We start from the raw sequence: 23,979 nt of genomic DNA, 5'->3' as shown, positions 1-23,979 counted from the left end.
CAAATTGGAATAGCTGTCCCCATTTCACAGATGAGGAAACTGAAGCTTAGGGCAGTCACTGCATCTGCCGGAGACCTGCAGCTCAGTAGCTGAACTAGAGCTGAAAATAGACATTTGTTCCTGGTAGAGACAGTCTCGAGAGCAAAACTCGATTATTACCTGCTTTGTCAAGAGCATATTGAGTGTTGATTGACTCTCCCCCCACACACACACACATTTAAGTTAGGAATTTATAAAAATGAGAATGCCAATGGCTAATTTAGGGTGAAAATAAAAATACTCAAAATGTTTCATCCTTTGAGCTGTGGTCTTTATAGGGTACTGGCATTAACACTGAAGGACCCCAGGATAAAAAAAGGATCTGTTCTCATCTTTTTCCTCTCATGATCTTCACAGTATTAGCCAACACATTTTTACTCTGTTTGCCTGGCTGGCCATCCAATAAGTCTCTCTGCATTGTTCTTCATCTGTGGCAGCAGTTCAGAGCTGCTAACAAGAGGAAAGCTATACTTTGACATTTTTGATTTTCATCTGTATTGAGCAAAAGTTACCTCAATCAGTTGCTGATAGTTTTGATGACCACAAAGGGATTCTTAGAGGGCCTGAAGAAGAAAACCAACTCTGATGATGGTGCAAATTTGCCTTGTGACTGCCTGAACCTTGGCTTCAATTTTAGTCAATAGACTCTTGGCTGTCTATAATGTGTACCTCTACCCACCATAATATAACCTTCTCTGCTTGTCCTGTATTCTGGCTGTCACCTTCTAGTGGCCCCAGTTTAATCTCCCCTTTGGACTGCAGACTGGCTGAGCACTGTAATGGTCTGTAGGCTTTGTCTTTGTTCTGCTGACTTGGTACTCTATTCCAGTAGACTCTGGCTTCTGAAACTTTGTTTGAGCTAGTCTGGTGACTCATGCCTACAATCCTAACACTCAGGAGGTGGTTGTAGCCAACCTGAGCTACATAGTGAGTTCCAGACCAGCTTGGGCTACAAAGTGATACCCTGTCTCCAAAAATAAGAAAAAGGGAAGGAAGAGACTTTAGGTAGGGCTGCCACTCACACTGCTCTGTGCCTTGTCCCTGTCTGAAGCCTCGGGGCTTGTTTTGTGAGCACCTATAATTCCAGTTCTCACACCCTGTCTGCAGGGCCATTAACATTTCCAGGAGTGCCATGAAAAGCAGTTAAAGAATAGGCCTAGGAATCACCCCATGGTTCAAGAAAAAACACTTTGCAATGCCTGACATCAGTTTTAGTGAGGTTAAAAGACCAATTGGCTGGATGTTGGATTAGTCTGCTCTTGAAGGAAGAAGACTCTTTATCTAATCTTTTACGAAGTTATACCAGGACCCTCATCTGAGAGACTCCTAACTAAGCTCCTACATCTACAGACCCTGTGATCTAGACGGGAAGATACAAAAGTTTTAGGAAGGACCTCAGACCGTGGGCAGAGGGGGAATAGATAAAAGTCAGTACCTTGTGGCAACCACCTCAGGGTAATTCTAAATTCAAAAATAAGCCCCAAAATAAATCTAACAAGAACCAAGGCACCAGACTGAGAGCCAATGCCTATTTAGCCAAAACGAAGGGTACTAGGAAATGACTGCTTTGTAAAGGGCTGGCCAGGGAGTAGCCCCACCCAAGTGCAGCCACGTTTAGCCCTTGGGTTAAGGAAGCCCATGAACTTCAAATGTCATTATCAGTGGGACATTCTATGACACTTGTGTCCAGTTGTTACTGTTATCCCATACATTGTGGTATTAGTGTTTGGGTATAAAATGTCACCCCAAGCACTGATAGGTGGAAAGCTCCTCAGCTAGTGGTACTGTTGAGGAATGGTTGGATCCTAAGGTTGTTGACATCAATGGACTAATCTGTTAATTATTTGGTATTTGAATGGGCAGACCTTGGGACCTCTTTGCAGAAAGTGGGAAACTGGAGGAGTGCCCTGGAAAGAGTATCTTGTTCCTAACCCAGTATTCTATCATAAGGAAAGCACTCTGCCAAGTGTTTCTATGATGTTTAGTTTTGCCTCATACAGTGATGAGACCAAAGAACCATGGACTGAAGCTATGAGCCAAAATAAGTTTTAAGTCTTTACTCATTTCAGTTATACCCAGCATTTTGACACAACAGTAGATGCTAAGACATATGGATATTTTTTTCTGTCTATATGTATGTAAGGGTATATATATCTCTACATGTATACTTTATGTTTGCATATTGTATTGTGTACATTGTACTAAATTGAATTAGAAATAAACACTTGTTTATCAGAGAAACTGTTGTGAGATAAGCTCACCAGAGACTACCACTTAGACACTCTTGTTTTTTTCAAGACAGGGTTTCTCTGTGTAACCCTGGCTGTCCTGGAACTCACTCTGTAGGCCAGGCTATCCTCTAACTCAAGTGCTGGGATTAAAGGCGTGCACCACCACCACCAAGATCACTCAGACACTCCTAAAGCCAAAAAGAAGGTCTTTATTGCCAGCTGTTTGCTGCCTAGGGAACTTGCCTAAATTTTAGTCTTTTCTGAACAAAAAAATATCTCATTCTGGTTATCATATTTCAGTTAGCAAGAACTACAGAAGCTAAAATGCAAGGTTAGTGAGTGTAGAAATTTTCTTGAGCCGGGCGGTGGTGGCGCACGCCTTTAATCCCAGAACTTGGGAGGCAGAGGCAGGCGGATCTCTGTGAGTTCGAGACCAGCCTGGTCTACAAGAGCTAGTTCCAGGACAGGCTCCAAAACCACAGAGAAACCCTGTCTCGAAAAACCAAAAACCAAAAAAAAAAAAAAAAAAGAAAAAAGAAATTTTCTTGAAACTATGGACTAGTTCTTGAATGGGTTAGGTCTTTGTTCCCATTTTGGAAGATATTGGGCCCTATGTGCTAGACTTTAAGGTCAGATTGGTGCCTCTAACATGGCATCAGTTGTGCCAAGTCTGGTGCCTATTAGATAACAATCCCAAATGTTTTGCAAGTTTTGTATAACTTGGAAAAGTTTAGGAGAAGACTGCTTTAATATTGACATGTCTCTGATGTGTCTCTTGATGAACCAAGTACTCAAGTATGTATTTTAACATGTAAAGTGGCGAGTCCGTTCTACTACATGTACTACGGTACTATGCCTGTAGTGTGGCGCCTGCATTACGGGACTGTTCACGAGTAGGGCAAGGGCCTGGAGATTTAAACATACATATATACACACACAGAGGCACAGGTCATCCTTGAAATAAGAATGTCCCCTTTATTGTGCTTAAGGGCAACTTATATAGTGCTCTGACCATGCCCCAGCTCTTGGGATCTTTAAGCTGCAGCCCACCAGAAACTATTCCCCTGCCATCAGGAACTCCTGAGGGTCTTGTACTCAGAACAGCTGCAGGCTGCTCAGAGAAGAGGGAAAATAGTTGTACAGGAAATTCAGAGTCTTGTGGTCTGCAGTCCCCAACAGTAAAGCTCTTGTGTAAAGAAACAAGATAGCACTAATGCCTCAGAAATAAGGATAAGTTGTGTGCTTAGGGTATGGCTCAGAGGTAAAGTGCTGGCCCAAGATTAGCAAGACCCTGAGGTTCCATCCCTAGTTTCCTAAAATAAAATAAGCTGACAAACATAAATAGGATGTTTATAACCATAGGCAAGAGAAGACTTTCAAGATGTAACATACCCGTTGCTGAATATAAGTTTAAGTCCTCTGGGAAATTTCTAAAATGCAAAAACGTAATCTACCTGGATTGATAGGTGTGTCCTTGAATATTTAGAATTCTGGTTAACATATGTGGTTCTGTATGTGAGGAATATAAAGTTAATCCATGAAAAATTTAAAAATCTTGAGAGGCCAAGAGGATGCCTTAGTTGGTAAAGTGCTTGCCAAAAGCATAAGAGCCTGATGCTTGTAAAAAATTGAAGATAGTAGCATTTGCTGTGATGACAGCACTAGGCTGGTGGAGATGAGGACGCCTGCTGGCTGGACAGTCTAACCTGATCCTAGCCCAGCTGCCAGTGAAAGATCCTGTCTCAAAAGAAAAGGTAGACCCAACCAACTTTACCTCTGGCCTCCACATACACACTTGCATATACCCTCCGCACAATTGCATACACAAAAATATGCACACACAAAAATCAATAAATTTAGAAATGTTGTGTGCTTGGGCTGTGGATGTGTAAGACTCTGGCATGTATACAATTATACATCTGAGTATATAGTTCAATCTATAATACTGAGGAAAAATGAAATTGTTGAGTAGGCAAGAGCAATATGGAGAAATTTATAGGTATGATAATCTATTTAAAAATTTGTATGCATATAGGTGTTTTGCATGCATGTATGTCAGTATACCATGTGTGCAGTACCCATGGAGGCCAAAAGAGGGTGTTGGATTTCCTTGAGATTATATTTACAAATGGTTGTGAGCTGCCAGGTAGTTGCTGGGAATTAAACCCAGGTCTTCTGGAAGAGCAGCCAGTGCTCCTGACCACTGAGCCATTGCTCCAGCTCCATAAGAATCTATTTTTATGAGAACGCTGGAAGGGAGAGAGTATTTATTTATGAATAACAAGGGATTTTGTCGGTTTGGAATGTAGCCCACCAGTTCAGAGCACATACTGTGTTTGGTACCGAGCACCCACATTAGGCAGCTTCCAAATGCCTGTAACTCCAACTCGAGGGAATCTCATGCCTTCTGGCCTCTACAGATACTATCCTCATATACAAAACCACCCAATAGACACAGTCAGTCATCTTTAATGGGTTGGAGAGATGGCTGGCTCAGTGGTTCAGTTCCCAGTACTCACATGGTGACTCACAGCCAGCTGTGGCTCCAGTTCCAGAGCATGAGGCATCTGATGCCTTCTAATCTCTTAGGGCAGCAGACATGATACACATACATGCAGGCAAAGTAATCATATACAATAATAAATATAAAAACTTGTTTTAAAATGGTAAGCATTGCAGATGGAAATTGTGTAGACCTCTGGTTATCAACACATGGATTATAGAGAGAAAATCACTGGCAAATGGGAGAACAGTAGTTAACTTGGGCTGTGTGGGTGGAAAAACTGAATACCACTGAATGAACATGTCCAGTGACGCTGAAATTGTCACTGAAGTGTTGTGAAGGACAGCTAGAAGTCAAGAGGGTAATGGTGGTCCACAGAGGGGCGACAGAGAACTGGAGTTTAGATTCTTTGGGGGAAAGGCTAAAATTAAAAGCAGGTTTAGAGCAAAACCAAATAGGTAGAGGTGGACTCGCAGCCAGTAGATGAGAGATGTCTGGGGAAGCACAGATACTGAGCAATTGGTATGGTGGGGGTCTAAGGGGAACTCCACCATGAAGATTACTTAGAAAACATCAAAAGTCACCGGGCGGTGGTGGTGCACGCCCTTAATCCCAGCACTGGGGAGGCAGAGGCAGGCGGATCTCTGTGAGTTCGAGGCCAGCCTGGTCTACAAGAGCTAGTTCCACGACAGGCACTAAAACTACAGAGAAACCTAGTCTTGGAAAACAACAACAACGAAGGAAGGAAGGAAGGAAGGAAGGAAGGAAGGAAGGAAGGAAGGAAGGAAGGAAGAAAGGAAAGAAAGAAAGGAAAGAAAGAAAACATCAAAAGTCTCAGACTCAGGGTTGTGGTTAGGACTTAATATCCTGATGGTGTTTGGGCAAAATAATCCTGAAATTAGGTGCATAAAATTGGATAGTAAGAAAGTGCCCAAAGGCAAGCAGCAACAGAGATTTTTAGAATGAACTCTTTGGAAGACAGTGACAGCAGTTGAGGGTAGTGGAGTCAGAGAAAGAACTGAAGAAGTGTTATCCTAAAGGTGGGAAATGGAGAAAGAGATGTGAACAGAGCCACCTGCCATTCCCATGAATCTCCATGGTGGGCAAGGATTGCCGTTTAGGTCTTTTGGGAGGTAAAACAACAACAACAACAACAAAAAGACTTGATCATCTTCTCTGATTACTACTTTTAATCTGTCATCTCAGTTTAAAGCCTTTTCGCCCATGGAAGAAATTTTGAAGAGATAAAATACCCCTAAAGAAAGGATAAGTCTTTAATAATACAAGGGAGAGGAAATCAAGACTGACTCTGAAAAGAGGCTCTGAGAGTTGTACCATTTGCTATGGGGTTAACTCTGGGGAAGACACATTTGGCTACTATGTTCAGGAAGAGAAGGCTAGTTCCAGCAATCTGGCCACACTGGTAGCATCTGAACTTGCAGAGAGCAGGCCTGCCAGAGTAGCTCTGGCCAAAGAGCAGCTGGCTAGCCAGCCGTGGAGAAAGTATTGGCACAAGGACTTGGAACAGCATGGACAGAGAGCTCATGTGGGTGAGAAATGGGGAGGAAAGAAAGGTTGAGGATGAAGATGAGTACAAGGGCCAGGAAGAAGCCAGTGTGTGAGAGGACTTGGATATGAGGAGACAAGAGCTCAGCAGGACTGTCAGAGACAGGTGCTTCCTGAGAGCTACTTGGAAGAGTGAGAAGGACATCTGGAAGGTGACAAAGAGGCTTAAATGTGGAGTTCTATAAAGTGCTGTGTTACTGGGTCGAAAATAAGGACTGTTGAGTGATGAAAATGTGGCTGGCCTGGGGATGTAGATCAGAGGTAGAGCGTTTGTCTAGTATGAGGCCCTACATTCAGTCCCTGGTGCCACAGAAAGAAAAGAAAATACCTCTGAATGTGATAGACAGTAGGTCAGTTATGTAGGGAATGCACACTGAAGACACCAGTGTTGGCTGAGAGATGTCTCAGTAGATAAAAATCCTTGCCACTAAACCTGAAGACATGATTTCAATCCCTGGAAGCCATGTGGTAGGATGAAAGAACAAGCCTCTGACATGATGAAAGAACTTGTCCTCTGAATCTACAAGCACTCTGGCACATGGGTGCACGCAATACACTTTCCAAATTGTTGGAGTAGGAGTGCGCTTGCATGTTCCCGGCTGCCCAGACTCCTGAAATAATCACACAGAAACTATATTATTTGCAATACTGTTTGGCTAATAGCTTAAGCATATTGTTAGCTAGCTCTTACATCTAGAATTAACCCATTTCCATTTTATATTTTACCATGAGGCTCATGGCCTACCAGCAAGGTTTCAGCATGTCTGTCTCCAGCGGCAGCTCCATGGCTTCTCTGACTCAGCCTTCTTTCTCCCAGCATTCAGTTTAGTTTTTTCCCACCTAGCTCTACTCTACCCTATCAGGCCAAGCTAGTTTCTTTATGGTATTCACAGCATACAGAGGGGAATCACATTAATTTAAAAGGCATCAGTGTTTCAATAGCATAATTTACAGGCAGCGGCTGGAAGAAGAGCGAGTGGGAGGTGTGCACTAGATGAGTGGAAGAAGAGCAAGTGGGAGGTGTGCACTAGATGAATGGAAGAAGAGCGAGCGGGAGGTGTGCATTAAATGACTGACTATATGGAGAGGGGATGTGGAACTGAGGTGGACCTTGGTGGGTGGATCCATACCACAGTGGTAAGAGACAAACATGCCGTTCAGGCAGAGCTTACATGGGGAGTTTTATTGAGAAGGGAAGGGAGTAGGGAGAGAGAAGGGGAGTACAGAGGTGCAGATAGGCAGAGAGCTAGAGTGGGAGAGAGATACAAAGAGAGGCAGAAAGACAAACAGAGACAGGTGGGAGAGAGGAAGAGAAAGAAGAGGAAGGAGTAGGCCAAGTTCCACCATTTAAAGAGATGGGTGCACAGAGACCACACAGCAGACCAGTCTACTGCTTGTCTGCCAGGTCCCCAAGGGGTGGGACCGGATGTGCCAGGATGCTAACATTTCTCCCTTTTTTATTTATTAAAAAAGATGAGGAGTCAGGCAGGAAGGATAGGGAAATGAGGGTGCCCAGTTCTTGACACTGCTTCCTGCTGCTTGTGGGTGTCGAAATCTTGAGGGACCTGAGAAAACTGAGGAGCTGGCCTTGTCCTGGAGTAGCTGATTGTCTCACTTCTGTCCAGGCTCTGTGGAACTGTCTGGGGTCTCTTGGATGGGGTGTGGTGCTGACAGAGCAAGGACAAGGTTAAGTTTAAGGAAAAATTGTTTTTCTTAGGTCATGGTAATTGAAAGAGGGCTGTCAACACCAGGGAAAGGCAGGAGGCTTACGCAGTACTTATCTGAAGTGTGCCTGAGCTGTTTGAGGAGAATCCAAGTCAACTTCCTGGAGCTTACAAGAATTTTTTGAGTTTGTGAAAAGTTTTAAGAACATTAGCATCCCCACTGTCTATATTCTCTACTGAAATCTGCATTGTAGAAACTGCTGTATACTCATGGCAGAAAAATGATTTTGGTTGAAAGCATTAGCATTCTTTCTTCTATCCAGAAAATCGTGACAGATGTTTTTAGCACAATGAAAAGCACCTTTTAAGTCTATAGTTAGGAAACAGCCAAAGGAAATTTGAAATCTTGAGCTTGTGGCTATGATGCCAGAGCCCGATTAATAGCTTATCAGAATTCTATTGATTAATGTGAAGACTATGAACTTTTGGAGTCTTAATATAACAGTTGCATAATGAGAGAGGGAAATTGGGAACATGTTTTATTTCTCTTTATCCTCAGACCATAATAACTTGCACATGTACACCTTAATAACTTACATGTGAGCACCTTAATAACTTTATTTGCACACCTTAAAAAAACCTTCTTAGACCCTAAAACATTCTTAGATTTTCACACCTCAAGCTTTCCTATCGTTATGTAAATAAACCAGAAAGCACCTGTTCCTTTCCCTCGTCATGGCATCACCTTAACACTCAGGAGACTCAGGTGGTTGATCGCTGAGGGCAGTCATTGCAAAGCAAGTTCCTTTAAACAAAGGAACACTAAGTTACATTGAAGTTTGCTTTGTGAGTTTATCTCTTTTCTGAGTCCAGTAACAAGGTAGATTGTATCTGGACTTAACATCAGCTCTAGGAGAGCGAGGCCTGAAACCTGAACTTTATTTACACTGGGAAGAGAACTGGGAAGGCAGTTGAAGCCTTGGTTGCTGCTGTTAAAAAGCTACCAGTCATCAAACAGCATCAGAGTTCTGAGAGGAATAAAATTTTACCTGGATTAGCAATTAAAAATGGCTTGTTTGACTACCTAGACAGCCACCCCGGGGTCCTCCATGGTCGTTGAGGGCAGAGGTCTCAGGGCAACATTTGTGTTTGGCTGACAGAGGTAGGCCTGTAAGGTCCCAGAAGATCCCACAGGCGTCTGTGGAGTAAGGACTCATGGGAGGACCAGCCTGCCTTTGTCTAGACAACTTGAGGCAGTCAATTCCCTGGCGTCCTGTTGTCCACGGTCTGAAGAGGATCTTAGCAGTAGTGGAGGTGAAAGGCGGTTTTGCCCAGAGGCTAGTGCTGCCACTTACGAAGCAAGTTCCGGGTGGAGGGTCTTCTGCTCTCATCCATCGTCTTTGGAGGAAATAGATGCTGCCAGGAGCTCGCTTGTCTCTCTATTATGAAAAGCCTTTTAAATTAAACATTTTAAATGCCATATTCTGCAGATCTCTGAGCATTTGAGGACTGTCTATTGGGTATATCATATCTGAGTAGACAAATTTTGTCTTTAGTTACTTGTTTCCTTGTGTCTGAAAACATATAGAGGACTGCATAGGGCTTATCTCTATAATTAATTATATCAGTACTCAGCGTGACCACAATTAAAGAGCTTGCTCATGTATAAGATGACTCTTAACTTGTGGTCCTCAATAGTCTACAGTAGGTTAGCAGCTTCCATAAGACTAAGACTTCACATTACATTCCTATCAGATTTAGTCTTAAAAATAATGATTTTGGGCCAGGCAGTGGTGGCGCACGCCTTTAATCCCAGTACTTGGGAGGCAGAGGCAGGCAGATCTCTGTGAGTTCGAGACCAGCCTGGTCTACAGAGCTAGTTCCAGGACAGGCTCCAAAACCACAGAGAAACCCTGTCTCGAAAAACCAGAAAAAAAAAAAAGATTTTGAATTGAAGTTCTTTTAGTATCAAAATAAAACATTTTAATTGTAGATGATGAGTTCGGTAAAGAAATCAAGATAGCCATTCTGTGGGTAAAACTGAACCAGTTTGTACCAAACTGAGACTGTTTCCTGAGAAGGCAAGAAAAAGTTATAAGGGGAAGATCCCAGGGCCAAAAGGGGAACAGGAGAAAAAGGGGGCTTGTAAGTGGGGGTGTGTCCCATGAGCAGGGATTAAGGAATCACAGAGATGAGTACTGCCTTTGATAAGCCATAGGGGTCTTGACCCAAATACCCAACTCTGGGAAAAGGACCCTCTCTGGGGACCAGTCATTTTATTACAGATTAGATATCTTATTTATCAAACAAGTTGCCACTTATTTAGATTCTCTAGAAGCTTGGTGTTGAACATTTGGCAAAGACATAAGATGAAAGGTAAAGCCGCCAGTGAATGAGAAAGCAGGTTTGTTTTAAGTGGGAAAGGGCAGGTCTATTTCAGGCTGAGCAGGCGGGGAAGGGTTTCTGCTTGAAGTGGGTGCCTCTGGCAGGCCCTGCCAAGGCATGCCACTAAGCAAACACACCCGCAACCGAGTCAGTGTGAGAAGGAATTAGAGATAACGACGTGAGCAGAAGGTGAGAGACGAGGCAAAGAGAATGAACTCTCTCAAACCTTAAAGATCCAGTTGGGGTGTGCTGGAGGGTGTGCCCACTGAGCTTTCCTGACCAAGAATGCTATATGTAGAAATCCTTAATAATATGACTGTGCAGCCCCACACTCCTAAGCGTCATTGACTCAGCAGAAAGGGAGACTATCAGGAGACTCAGTATTCACTTAAGCTGGGATTTGGCACTCATACCCCTCGTAGGAAACTTCGCTGTTGTGGCTAGTCCATTGGCAGATGACCTCATTCGTGGCAATAATGGTCTTTTGTTTACGTATGGTGTGACCGGAAGTGGAAAAACTCACAACGATAGGTTCTCTGGGGTATGAGGCCTGCTTCCTCGTTGTTCAAATATGATCTTTAACAGCATAGGGTCATTTTTTTCTTAAAGATTTATTAATTTATTATGTATACAACATTCCTTCCATGTATGCTTGCCCGCCAGAAGAGGGCACCAGATCTCATTATAGATGGCTGTGAGCCACCATGTGGTTGCTGGGAATTGAACTCAGGACCTCTGGAAGAGCAGTCAGTGCTCTTAACCTCTGAGCCATCTCTCCAGACCAGCATAGGGTCATTTTGAGCCAAATGTTCTGTTTTTAAATCTAAGGATAGGAACAGCATGGAAATACAGTGTGAAGTTGATGCCCTATTAGATCAGAAGAGAAGAAAAGACATGCCCATTTCAGGTATGCCTTCTAGCAAGCAACAAGCAGATCCAAAATTTGTAGATATGATAAATGGACAAGAATTCTGGGGGCTGGAGAGATGGGTCAGTGGTTAAGAGTACTGACTGCTCTTCCAGAGGTCCTGAGTTCAATTCCCAGCAACCACATGGTGGCTCAAGCCATCTATGAGACCTGGTGCCCCCTTCTGGCTTGCGGGCACACATGGAAGGAATGCTGTACACATAATAAATAAATAAATATTTTAGAAAAAATAATTCTGCAAGGCAGAAGCTGATGAAGACAACATCTATTTTTTTGAAATCTATAATAATTACATATATGCTCTATTGCAAGAGGTGCAGTTTAATCCCATAAAACCCAACCTCCCACAATCTACTGCGAAAAGAACGACAATATGTATATTGCAGGTGCTAGGTGTATTTTTTAAGATGAGCCTCTCCACTGACACAAATAATTCCAATCAGACCAAATCAGACTGAATAAATGATGCCCACGTTTAATGTAGCTGCCCCTCCCCCTAAATAGCCTGTGGGAGTGGAGGGGCTTGGTGGGCTTTCCCGGAGGTGGAGTCCGGACCAAGGCAACGCCCATGGGGAGGGGGCTTACAAAGAGGAATGCTGGGTAGTATAGCAGGATGTGCAGAAAAAGAAGTGAAATCTACAAAAGAGACTTTTTGTCGTTTTTGGAGAAGTCGGAAATAGAGATGTATTATTAACAGCCGCCGTGGTTTGGACCCACCTGCCAAGGTCCACCTCGTGCCGTTTGCTAACACTGACAGCATGCAGCACAGGGCCAGAGGGAAGAGAGATGGCAAGGAGCATTACATGGGAAAGACAAAGGAAGTCAGAGAGAGGGGAGGACATGGCTAAGCAGACCCTCTGGAACAGGAATGTGGTTCAGTGGGCAGTGTGCGCTTGCTTAGCATATGCAAGGCCTTGAGTTCGATCCTGAACAAAGAGGCCAAACACACAACTGTTCCCACCCTGTCTGGGCCTTCTTTCAGCTGTCTCCTTACTGCTGCTACCCTTTGATCCTTGTGGGTTTTTTGGTTGTTTTTGATCCAGCTCTGGGTTGGTGAATGCACAGCTTTTGTGAGGTGCCAATTTCCCTGAGGGTGTGCAAGGAAAGTATTCCCAACTTCACACCAAGTCCCCTTCCCGAATATCCCTGAAGCTGCTGTGCTGCTCCGGGCAGCATGTTTCAACCCCACTTCCTCCGTACAAGCTAGGAAATGACTAAAGCCGCCTGGTTGAGAAGCAGCCAGCCGAACCGGGAAGAAGTTGGGGCACTGCATTCAACACCAAAACCTGTTTCTCTTCTATTGTGCCCTACCTGAGGCCATGTTTGTCAGCTGCTCCACGCTGACCCTTGTAAAAGAGGCACCTGCTCCCGAGCTCAAGCCTTCTAGCTACTAATGTTATTCGAAGTTTAGATGGCGCCCCAAGCACTATACAGTCATGTTTCTGGTCTTTCTAGACTTCTCAGTTCTGATCCTGTCAGAATCTGTGGCCTTGAGGCGGGCACTCTCTCCACTGACAGAACAAATTATAGTTACAAGATTACCGAACCGGTATGGCACAGCGCAGACCTGTAATCCCAGCACGCAGGAAGCTGATACTGGAAGATTCCAGGTCAAGTGCTGCCTGGGGACTATACAGTAGGTTCTAGGCTAGCCTAGCTTCACCGGAGAGAGGAGAAAACGAGGCAGCAGTTTGCAGCACGGACTTTCATTCACGGCTTAGCTTCAGCTGAGAAAGAGAGTACAAATAAACGTTCCTCCGTTGCTTCTCTCCAGGATCCCGTGAGGATGGGACCCGCTGGCTCTGCCACCCAGTAGGAAGAACGTGTGACCGTGGCCGTGGGAGGAGCCATCAGCGAGATGCTGGCGGGTACGGTGGGTAAGCGCGCTGCCCCCTGCGCAAAGCCTGGCGCTTCTGCCCTACACAGCAGACCAGCTCTGAGAGCTGATGGTCTGCAAGAAGGAGACGCTACGTCCGCGCATGCGCCTGTCGCCCCGGGCCTCTAGGTGAGAACCCGGAGGGTCCTGACGCGCCGCTGGAACGTCAGAGCGAGGGAGAACGGCGCGTGCGTCCGCTTTGTGGGCGGGGTCTATGTGCGGCGGGGGCGTGGCCCTCGTCACGCGCAGCCCCGCCCCTCGGTCTCCGGGAGGCGGCAACCGCTTCTCCTTGTCTCTTCCCGGTTGTCGGGGATTGCCTCACCTCGGTTCTCGGTGACCATGGGGGACCCCAGCAAGCAGGACATCCTGGCCATCTTCAAGCGCCTACGTTCGGTGCCCACTAACAAGGTAACGGCCCCAGGCGGGCTCGGGACCCCACGTCTCGCTGGACCCCGGTGTGGCCACGGCCATGGGAGGAGCCGCCCGGCCTGTGACACGTCGCACTGTGGGCCTGGCAGCCGCCGCTCCCCAACCTTCGCCAGCGAGGGACGGAAGGGGGGGGCACACACGAGGGGCTTGGCAAGGGAGTACGGGGTCCATCGAGAGCCTGGCTAGAGGCCCTAGGGGCCTAGGGAGAACTTGAGACATGGGCATCTAGAGGATGTACAGAAGCACAGAGCAGAACACCTGGGAGCACAGAGAGGGCCGGGGCATGGACATCTGGGGTGTCCCGCACCGGAGGACAGAGCACCTGGGCGTAGACAGAGGATGGCGGCATGGGCATCTGGAGATGTCTAGGGCAGAGAGAGAACTGGGGTCTGGGCCTCTCGGGATGGCCAGGATCAGAGGCCAGTACCTGGGGACTCGGAGAGAGAGAGAACCGGTTCATGGCATCTGGGGGTGCCTAGGTTTGGAGACCAGAGCACCTTGACCCAGAAGCACAGACAAGGTGGGGGGGAGAGCAGGGAGTGGAAGTACGCCTGTCTATTGGATAGCTGATCTCTGAGAAAGCTCGAGAGGCATACACTCTGGCTCCTGTGAGCTGAGGGGGAACACTTACAGCCACCTAGACCAGGGGGAAGCATGTCTAGGGGTCAGAACATTAAATGTGCTGGGCTCTGGGAAAGAAGGAATTATCCCCACCATGGTGCTTGTCTTTAGTGTTTCTCAGGACTGATGACCTGTTAGATCCTGATCCCATTGCCCTTTGGTGGCATCCCATTTCCAGATCCAGTAAAGCTAAGGTTTTCTGCCTTGGATGCCAGCTTTCCGTGTTTCTGAGGAAGTCCACCAAAGTTCACCTTCATCCCTTCAGAGGTTGAGGTCCATCCCTCCAATTTCTTTTCCCTGTAAGCGTCCCCACCCCACCCCCACTGTACCTCATAACGTTCAGCACGTGGCAGGCAGTGTTGTTATGATACACAGGGTTAAAGTGACCATTTTCCTGGGATGACGGAGTAGGGTGGAACCTGGAGAGTACAAAGGGCTGTCGTGTCACCGTGGACTCTCCCCACCCTCTTGGAGTTCAGTCTGGTCTCTACCTCCACCTCCAAGGAAACATCTGGTAACCAAGCACAGCCATGAGTCCTGAACTGGTGGCCTAGAAAGTTCCAACGTTTTATAAAATCCAGGCATTTTAGGCCTTGATGGTGAGAGTCCAGATTTTTATAGGCTTCTAGTGAAGGAAATGGTTCATTGGGGTGATAATGTCTGGTGAGTGCAGGAACGAGGAGACAGCTTCCAACAGTGTCTGTTGCTTTACTATTTCCTTGATTTTTTTTCAAATGTAAATTGATCTGTGTGTAGCAGGGACTTGCTTGTTACCACACACGATTGGATGTGCAGCTGGCAGGGTGGAAAATACATATGCTAGTGCTTTCTCTGCCTGTCACACCAGTATGTATTCTCTTTGAAGTCCTCAAAAAGACGCTGCTAAATAAGAAAGATAAAAAGCAAGAAACAGCAACAAAAAGGAAGATGTTCCCTTTAAATAAAAAGTCAGTGTTATGATACCAAGAGACACTTTTAAGGAACCCATGTGGGCTTGCTTGCATATTAAAATGTAGTTGGTCATGGTAGCATATGCTGTAATCCCACCACTTGGGAGGTGAAGCCAGAAAGATCAGGAGTTCAGGGGCAGCCTCAGCTACATAGCAAGTTCTAGCGTGCCTGGGCTACATGAGACTCTCTCTCAAAAAAATTAAAATTATTGTCCCTGGGCATGATGGTACATACTTACAATTCCAGAACTTGGGAGTCTGAGGCAGTTGGATTTCCAATAGTTAAAGAACAGCTTAAACTACATAGTGGATTTCTGGTTAGTCTGGTTACAGAGTGAGACCTGCCCTAAAATGTACACACACACACACACATTATATATATGGGGGGTGTGCTGCTGTGTTCTAGCTTTACCACGCTGAAGCACATCCCTTGTTCACTTTGCACTTTATTTTCATTGTCTGAGAATGTGGTTATGAACTGGATCTAACCGAAAGGGTGGTTGTAAAGATTAGATTAGATTAGATTAGATGATCCAAGAAAACCCTGTTGTGACTTTAGTCTACATGAATGAAGCCATTGTTTCCATTTTATTCTAAAGAGCACACCTGTGGATATATTATGTTCTGTAATATGATTTGTTTGTTTGTTTGTTTGTTGAGACAGGGTTTCTCTGTGTAGCCCTGGCTGTCCTGGAACTAGCTCTGTAGGCCAGGCTAGCCTCAAACTCACAGAGATCTGCCTGCCTTTACCTTCTGAGTGCTGGGCTTAAAGGCGTGCACCACCACTGCCTAGCTAGTGATAAGATTTCTAAAGCAAGATGCCAGAGTAGCTTCTGGTCATGTCTCATGGCACTTGGCTCTGCTTTATGGTCTTGGCTTGAAACTGTTGATGATGAAATGGCTTCAAGCCATGAAGAACAGTAAAAACTCGTTTTAATTGCTAGAAGGACTGGTTAACAACAAGCCCCTCCCATTTTCTGTAGTACTGGGATTTGAACCTAGGGCCTTGTGTATTCTAGACACTTTGCCATTGTGCTGTAGCTCCCCAACTCACCTCTCTCCCTCTCCCTCTTTCTCTCTCTCTCTCTCTGTCTCTCTCTCTGTCTCTCTCTCTCTCTCTTTCTTCCTTTTTTTGTTTTGTTTCTGAGACAGGTTCTTTCTGTGTAGCTAGCTTTAAACTCACTGTGTAACCCCGGGCTGGCCTTGAATTTTGCAATCCCCCTGCCACAGCCTTCTGAATGATGAAATTACAAGAATATGTCATTATGCCTGGCTTAACAGCATTTTTTAAAACACTTAGGTTGAGGCAGACGGATTGGCAAATTCAAGGCTAGACCACATAGCAAGGTCCTTTCACAAAGGAAAATTTAAAAATTAAATAAGTACCAATGTATAAAGACTCATCTGAGCTTATAAGGGCATGCCCTGTAAGTAGCCTGTGCTTTAATAGGGCTGTAGGCCTGGTATAGTGCTGTACACTTTTAATTCCAGAACCTGGAGGGAGAGGCAGGAGGATCAGGAGTTCAAAGTCATCTACAGCTACAGAACAAACGAGTTACAGAAGACCCTGTCTAGAAAAGAGGGGGGTAATAAAAAAAGGAACACTAAAATGCACAAGTCAGAAAAGGCAAAAAGAAAGCAGCTAGATTGGCTTTATTTGGAATTCGCCATCCACATTGCCTTGGATGTGATGGCGGTCTGCTTGGGTGAATGGCCTCGGCTCACAGGCTGCTTCCTGGTGTTTGTTCAGCACCCATTGTGTGCATTGCCATGTAAAGCACTGAGGACATTTATGCTGAAGGTATAGACATGACATATGCCTTCGAGACGCCTGCAGTGGGGTGAAAATAGAAGATGTGGGGCTGGGGAGATGGCTCAGCAGTGAAGACTGAGTGCTGCCCTTGCAGAGAGCCTGAGTCAGGTTCCCAGCACCCGTGCCAGGTGCTCACAGTCACTCCAGTCCCAAGGGATTCAGTGCCTCTGACCTCCAAGGGTAGCTGTACTCACGCCTACACACGCACACATGCGCAATTTAGAATAACTCTTTTAAAAGTAAACGGGGCTGGAGAGGTTGCTCAGTGGTTAAGAGCTCTTAATAATGCTCTTACAGAGGACCTGGGTTTGGTTCTGGCATCCACATGGTGGCTCACAGCCATTCATAACTACAGCTCCAGGGGCACCAGTGTCCTCTTTGGCCTCTGCCGACACCAGACACACATGTGGTACACAGACAGACATAAAACATTCATAAAATGAAGTCGTGTTTAAAGTAGATGAAGGGCTTCATTTGTTGTGCTGTCTGATATGGGAGACACTGGTGAAATGCTAGGGGTAGGTGCCAAGAACACAAATCACTTAGGGTCCAGTGTAGCTGAAATCAGCCTTGAATTTCTGATCCCCCTGCCTCCACTTCCCAGGCATGTCCCACTGTTCCTACCCTGGTTCCTGTATCTCAGCTCTGATGTCTGATTGTTTCCTTATTCTCCCTGAAATGATGGTGAAGGCCAGCTATTAATTTGTAAAATGCTGAAAATAGAGAGGTTATGCCCTTGTTTGAAAAGCCTCGAGAATTTCAACTCGTAACTGCAGAACATTCAGTCTGCCCCAGGCCCGCTAAGGCAGCAGGAGATTTCCCAGGGGTCCCAGGCAGTGGGGTGGCTGTGCATCCCTTCACCTAAAGCCATAGGATCAGATAACGAGTTGTCTCACCCACTAGACCATGGGGGCAGGGACAGCACAGGATAGGAAGTGCACAGCTGCTTCCTCAGCGCTGTTTAATGTCTGTGCCTATATCTCTCCCCTTATGACCAGCACCTCACGGGACAGCACTTGGCCATCAGGGACTAGGTCTCGTTGTGCGCTGGTGGACTTACGATGCCGTCCACTCCTGTGTACCTTGGCTTCTGTTACAGTGTCTGACACATAGCCCAGTGAGTCACTGTCCACTCTCCAAGCCTGCTGTCGCTGGTCAGCCTGAGTCCAGCATGGCGACAGCTATTCAGCAGCTTGTAGTTTCTCTTGCTTCCCAAGGCTGCAAGCAGCTGAGGGTAGTGTTCACTGTATAAAATGTGTCTAAAGTATGTCGGGAGGGGGGGGCTGAAAAATATTAAAGCTAATTTCCTGTTTGTGAAAAAATGTAATTGCTATTCTGATTTGAATTAACTATAAATATTAAATTCCATGGAAGACACTGTATGATTATTTATTTATTTTGGATGGTGGTGGGGTCACATGAGTACCATGGTATGCTTTTCATGACCTGCTTGTGTAGGTCAGAGGACAGCTTGAGGGATTCATTTCTTTCTTCCCACCATGAAGATCCGGAAATTGAACTTAGGTCATCATCAAGCTTGGCAGCAAGCACCTTTACCCACTGAGCCCTCTGGTGCCCAGCACTGTGTATCTTTAAATAGCTCTGTGCACGTGTTATCAGATAAAGAGTGTTTTCTCTCATTATCATGGAGGGGTCAGGTGGCAGTTTGTGAGCTGGCAATAAGTTGGTGTGCTGTTTACTTGGTTAGCAAACATTTGCTGAGTGCCTATGAGAAAAGACTACTTGATAAGAGTCCGTGGGAGGTAAATATCCAGAACCGTTCAGCCAGCACTAAACACCTGTGCTAATAGAGAAAACAGGTAACAGGGAAGGCCCAGCCCTGTAGGGACTCTCTGTGCTGACAGAGTGGAGGACACATTCTGTTGTCTGACCTGTGTGTCTAGCAGTTCTCAAAGTACCCTGGATTGGCGGTTGGGATAGCCGTGTTTCAGAGAGGAACACTGGAGTAACTCCCAGACTTAGCATCTTCCATCCACAGACATGTTCGCCAACATGGGTTCTGAGGTCAGGAGCAGAGTGACTTGGCCGGCTAGTGTGTCATGTCTGTGATGCCGCTCATGTCTGTCATCTGAGCAATCACTCCATCTGCTGGTGTGGCAAGCCTCCACTCTCCATAGCTGTTCAGCAAGGGCCTCACCCAGCTCCTTGCCACTTGAGCCTGTCCCCAGGGCTCTCTTGAGTGTCCTTGAGAAACTGTATCTGGTTTCTCCCGGAGGTAGTGACCCAGTGGAAACGGCGGTGACACGGCCAATCGCAGAAGTGGTAGATTGTCCTCCCACCTCATTCTCCGAGGCACCTTGGTAAAGTGAGGCGGAGATTGCACAAGGATATGATTATTAAGAGGTGGGGGATGATTGAGCATCTGGCTAGTGCCCCTCCTTCTCGGGCAGAGAGAGAGACTCACACCCAGAAGCCTGCTATGTGGGTGACAACCGCTGCCCCCGTGATGGGATGGGACAGAGTGTCCCGGCAGAGTCCTGTTCCTCAGCAGCATGCATTTATGAGCTAAGGCTCCCTACTGAGAGTTCTGAGAGAAGCAGTGTTTGAGATAAATCTATATTCTTACTGTATTTAATTAATGTAGCTTTATATTATTGCCGTCATCGTCACTATAAAAGAAATGTGAACGTTTGGAAAACCTAGGTGACATCCTTTCTCTTCCTGTGTGAGTATGTCCATGTGAATGTGTGGGCGCACATGTGTTCATGTGTGTGTGGAGGCCAGACGACAACCTCAGGGGTCAGCGGTCATTCCTCAGGTGCCACCTACTTTGTTTCTTTGAGGCAGGGTCTCTCACTGGCTTGCAACTTGCCAAGTAGGTGATCTGTCAGTCTGCTCCTCCTTAGCAACAGGTAAGCACAGCCAGCTGGTCCCCCCGCCCCCACTGTGGGCTCTAAGGGTGGACAGCATGCAGATCCTCATGCCTGCAAGGCCAGGTCTCTGTGAGCTGAGTTTCCCCAGCCTCTGGATGTAAAGTGTGATTCTCCCCCTCCAACCTCCTGGATGACTCGCCGACTGATGTCAGTTAGTTGCTGACCACATCTAATGTCTTTTCAGGTATGTTTTGACTGCGGTGCCAAAAACCCCAGCTGGGCAAGCATAACCTTCGGGGTGTTTCTTTGCATCGACTGCTCAGGGTCACACCGGTCACTTGGTGTTCACTTGAGTTTTATCCGGTAAGTGAGCTTTTTTTCCCTCACGGGCTGGAGAAATTGCACTGTTACGTGGGTGCATATAGTACTTGTCTCCCTGCTGGAGACAATACCTGGCAGGAAGAATTTAAAGGAGAAAATGTTAGTCATCTTTTGTCTGAGACGCTGGTTCCAGATGTTTGGAATGTGCTAGAATGTCTTTGTCTCATTTTATTATTGTTACTATTACTATTATTATAATTCCTACTGTTACTACTACTACTAGTTTTTTTGAGACAAGGTTTCTCTTTGTAGTCCTGGCTGTCCTGGAACTCAGAGATCCACCTGCCTCTGCCTCCTAAATCCTAGGATTAAAGGTGTGTACCACCACTTCCCAGATTCTTTTTATTTTTTATTTACTTAGTTCATTTTTCGTTTTTGAAACAAGGTCTCACTATGTAGACCAGGCTTGCCTTACAACCGACAGAGGTCCATCTGCCTCTACTTTCTAAGCCCTGGGATCAAAGGTGTCACCACACCTGGCTCCTATTTCTTCTTTAAATGTTGAGGGATTTAATGACCAGTTAAATTTTTTTTTATCTATTCCACTTTTTCTTATCATGATATAAGACACAAATAATACAGATATATAGTTCGCCTTTCTTCATGTACAGCTCAGGGTCCTTAAATGTCTTGACTTGTGACTGTCATGCTTATCTTCTTTGCTGTTTTTGCTTTTTTATTAGTGACATTGAACCTGGGGCCCCACTGAACTGCAGCCCCAGCCCTCCACCCATTTACTTTAACATTTTAAATTTTTATTTATTTGTATGTGTATGGGTATTTTGCATATGTGTATGTGTGTGCGTGTCTGTGTGTGTATGTGTGTGTTCATTCTGTATGTGTCTGGCCTTTGGAAGCCAGAAGGTACCAGATTCCCCTGGAACTGGAGTTGTAGAAGGTGAGGTGCCGTGTGAGTTCTGGGAATCAAACCCAGGTCGTCTGGTCCTCTGCAGGAGCAATCAATGCTCTTAAACCACTGAGCCTTCTCTCCAGCACACTCTCCCCCCACTCCTGGAACTCACTTTATAAGTCAGGCTGGCCTCAAACTCACAGAGATCCATCTGCCTCTGCCTCCTGAGTGCCAGGATTAAAGGCATGTGCCACTGATGCCTAGCTGTGCTGACTGGTTTTATGTCAGCCTGCCACAAACCAGCATCATTTTGAAAGAAGGAACTTTGATTCAGAAAATGCCCTTCACCAAATCGGCCTGTAAGCAAGCCTGTGGTGCATTTTATCAATGTTTCCCTCTGCTGTCTTTAAACTCTATGATTTGCCTACTTTAATACTTCCTGTGCTAGTTTCTAATGTGTTGCTTTGCTGAAACACCATCTCCAAAAGCAACTTAAGAAAGTTAATTTTGGGGCTGGAGAGATGACTCAGCAGTTAAGAGTACTGGCTGCTCTTCCAGAGGTCCTGAGTTCAATTCCCAGCACCCACATGGTGGCTCACAACCATCTGTAATGAGATCTGATGTCCTCTTCTGGCCTGCAGGGATACATTCGGGAAGAACACTATATAGATTAGATAGATAGATAGATAGATAGATAGATAGATAGATAGATAGATAGATAGATAGATAGACCTTAAAAAATTTTTTTAAAAAAGAAAGTTAATTTTGGCTGAGGGTTCCAGAGAGAGTCTATAATGGTGAAAAAAAATCATACTGGAAGGAAACTGGGCCAGCTTGACCATCAGGGATCAGAAAGAGGTCAGGAAGTGGGGTGAGGTTGTAAGAACTAAAAGCCCACCCTAAGTGATGTCCTCCAGCAAGGCTCCACCTCCTAAGGCTGCCATAACCTCAGAACAGCACCACCAGCTGGGCCCACAGGCTTTAACACAAGAGCCTGTTGGGGACGCTGACTCAAACCTCACACATTATGTGAATAGAGCTGGGGTGTTTGTCGGGCACTGGCTCCGTTTGCTTGGCTCACTCTTATCAAGGCTCGTCCATTGTTTCATAATCGGTGTTCCCGTCCTTTGGCGAGGCTGAACAATATCCCAGCCATCTGAGACACTGTTTTGCTTCTCTGTCCAGCCGTGGATGGACACAGTTGCTCCCATGTTGTAGCTCATGCCTTGAGCACAGGTGCACGCACATCACATTGGGAACTGTTGAGTCCTTTTGGGCCGGTACCCAGAAGTGCTGTTGATGACTCAGGTGGTGATTACATCTCTCCTGTTTTGAGGAAGCCCTACCTGTTACAGAGTGTTTGGGCCTTCTTACATCCCCCATAGCAATGCACTAGGCTTCCAGTCTCTGCTCATCTTCACCAACATCTGTCACTTGACTTTTTCCTCTTCCTCCTCCTTCTCTCTTCTTCCTCCTCTTCCTCTTCTTTTCCATCTCATCTCCTGTCTCTATTCTTCTTCCTGGTCCTCACCCTCCTGATCATGCCCTTTTGTCTTTTCTGTGGTGCCAGGGACTAAACTGGGGCCTCATGCATGCTACACAGGTGTTCTGCTGCTGAGCTAGACCCCAGGCCAGCCCTCCCTCCCTTTCTTCCCCCCTCCTTCCCTCCCTCCCTCCCTCCTTCTTCATTTCTATTAACAGCCATTGGGTGTGATGTGAATTCCCCAGTGATAGCGCTCAGTGTCGTCTTGTGCACTGTGCCCATCTGTGTATCTTCTTAGAAGACTTTCTGTTCAAGTTCTTGCCTGGTTTGGATTGAGTTGTTTGTTGTATTGAGTTTTCAAACTTCTTTTTGTTTGCTGTATATTGGCCCCTATAACAGAAATGATTTGAGAATTTCCTCCCATTTGATTGATGATGACTCTACTCTGTTTTCTGATACACCTGTTGGAAACTTTCCTGACGTCCAGATAGTGTGTGTGCCTTTCAAATCCTTCTCAAAGAACGAGCACCAAGCCCACAGCCGTGAGCTCCTGTTTTTTTCCCCCATAGTTTTAGTTTTATAGTTTAGTTTTATAGTTCCCCATAGTTTTATAGTTTCAAGTCTTACATTTATGTTTTTGATAATTTGGCTTTTCTTTTTGTTTTTTAGACAGGGTCTCACTAGGGTCTCACTATCTAGCCCTGGCTATTCCTACAATTATCTCTGTAGACCAGACTGACCTCAAACTCCTGAGTGCTGCAATTAAAGGCATGAGTTAATTTTTGTTTGTGAAAATAGCTAAGTGTATAAGTTCGTGTGTGTGTGTTTTTGTCAGTGTGTGAGTCCCCTTTGGACAGAACCAAGGAACTTGGATGCATACAGTGCCACACCAGTGAATGCTAGGCAGCTGTTCTACTGAGCTAGATCCTCAGCCTCTTTGCACTTTTTGGGACAGGCTTTTATACTTTTCCCAGGCTGACCTTGAACTCACTCTCTACACTGCCTAGGCTGGCCTTGAACTGGAGATCTTCCTTCCTTAGCCTCCTGAAGCACTAGGATTACAGACCCAACACCCACCATCCCTCTCCCAGCTTCCAGATTTACGTTTGAAAATGTTTTTTCCCAGATTTGTCATTAGCTGTTCAGATACAATGCCACACCCTGTCCAGAGCAGAGGAAGCACACTCCTGCTTGGGGCTGTTCTGTCCTTTTCTCCTTCCCAGGTCCCTTCCTTATCATCTGGCCTGTCCTCATGCTCACCTCTAAGGCACACGCTCACACACACAGTTACAGGAAATCAGGTAGGAGGAGGACTGGCCTGGAGCCTGGAACCTGAGCAGCTAGATCTGCTGGGCCTGTGCAGGTCCAACCATGTTCCTTTTCAAAGTCAGATAAATGTAACTGCATGAGTCACACACTAATGGAT

At 45.9% G+C, this 23,979-nt stretch overlaps 1 protein-coding gene across 2 annotated transcripts in view; it reads left to right on the top strand.

Moving 5' to 3' along the window:
• The first annotated feature begins 13,449 nt into the window (after positions 1–13,449).
• Arfgap3 (ADP ribosylation factor GTPase activating protein 3) overlaps positions 13,450–23,979 on the top strand; it is a 52,551-nt gene continuing 42,021 nt past the window's right edge. For both annotated transcript variants that reach the window (XM_057792224.1, XM_057792223.1), the window contains exons 1-2: positions 13,450–13,600; positions 20,084–20,202. In XM_057792224.1, coding sequence (XP_057648207.1) covers positions 13,532–13,600; positions 20,084–20,202 — 188 coding nt within the window. In that variant the 5' untranslated portion in view covers positions 13,450–13,531. The remainder of the gene's footprint in view (positions 13,601–20,083; positions 20,203–23,979) is intronic.

This window comes from Chionomys nivalis, chromosome 17 (genome assembly GCF_950005125.1).
Source record: "Chionomys nivalis chromosome 17, mChiNiv1.1, whole genome shotgun sequence".
In the NCBI taxonomy this organism is placed as follows: domain Eukaryota; kingdom Metazoa; phylum Chordata; class Mammalia; order Rodentia; family Cricetidae; genus Chionomys; species Chionomys nivalis.
Note: the sequence above shows the minus strand (reverse complement) of the source record. Positions and strands in the feature narration are given on the sequence as shown.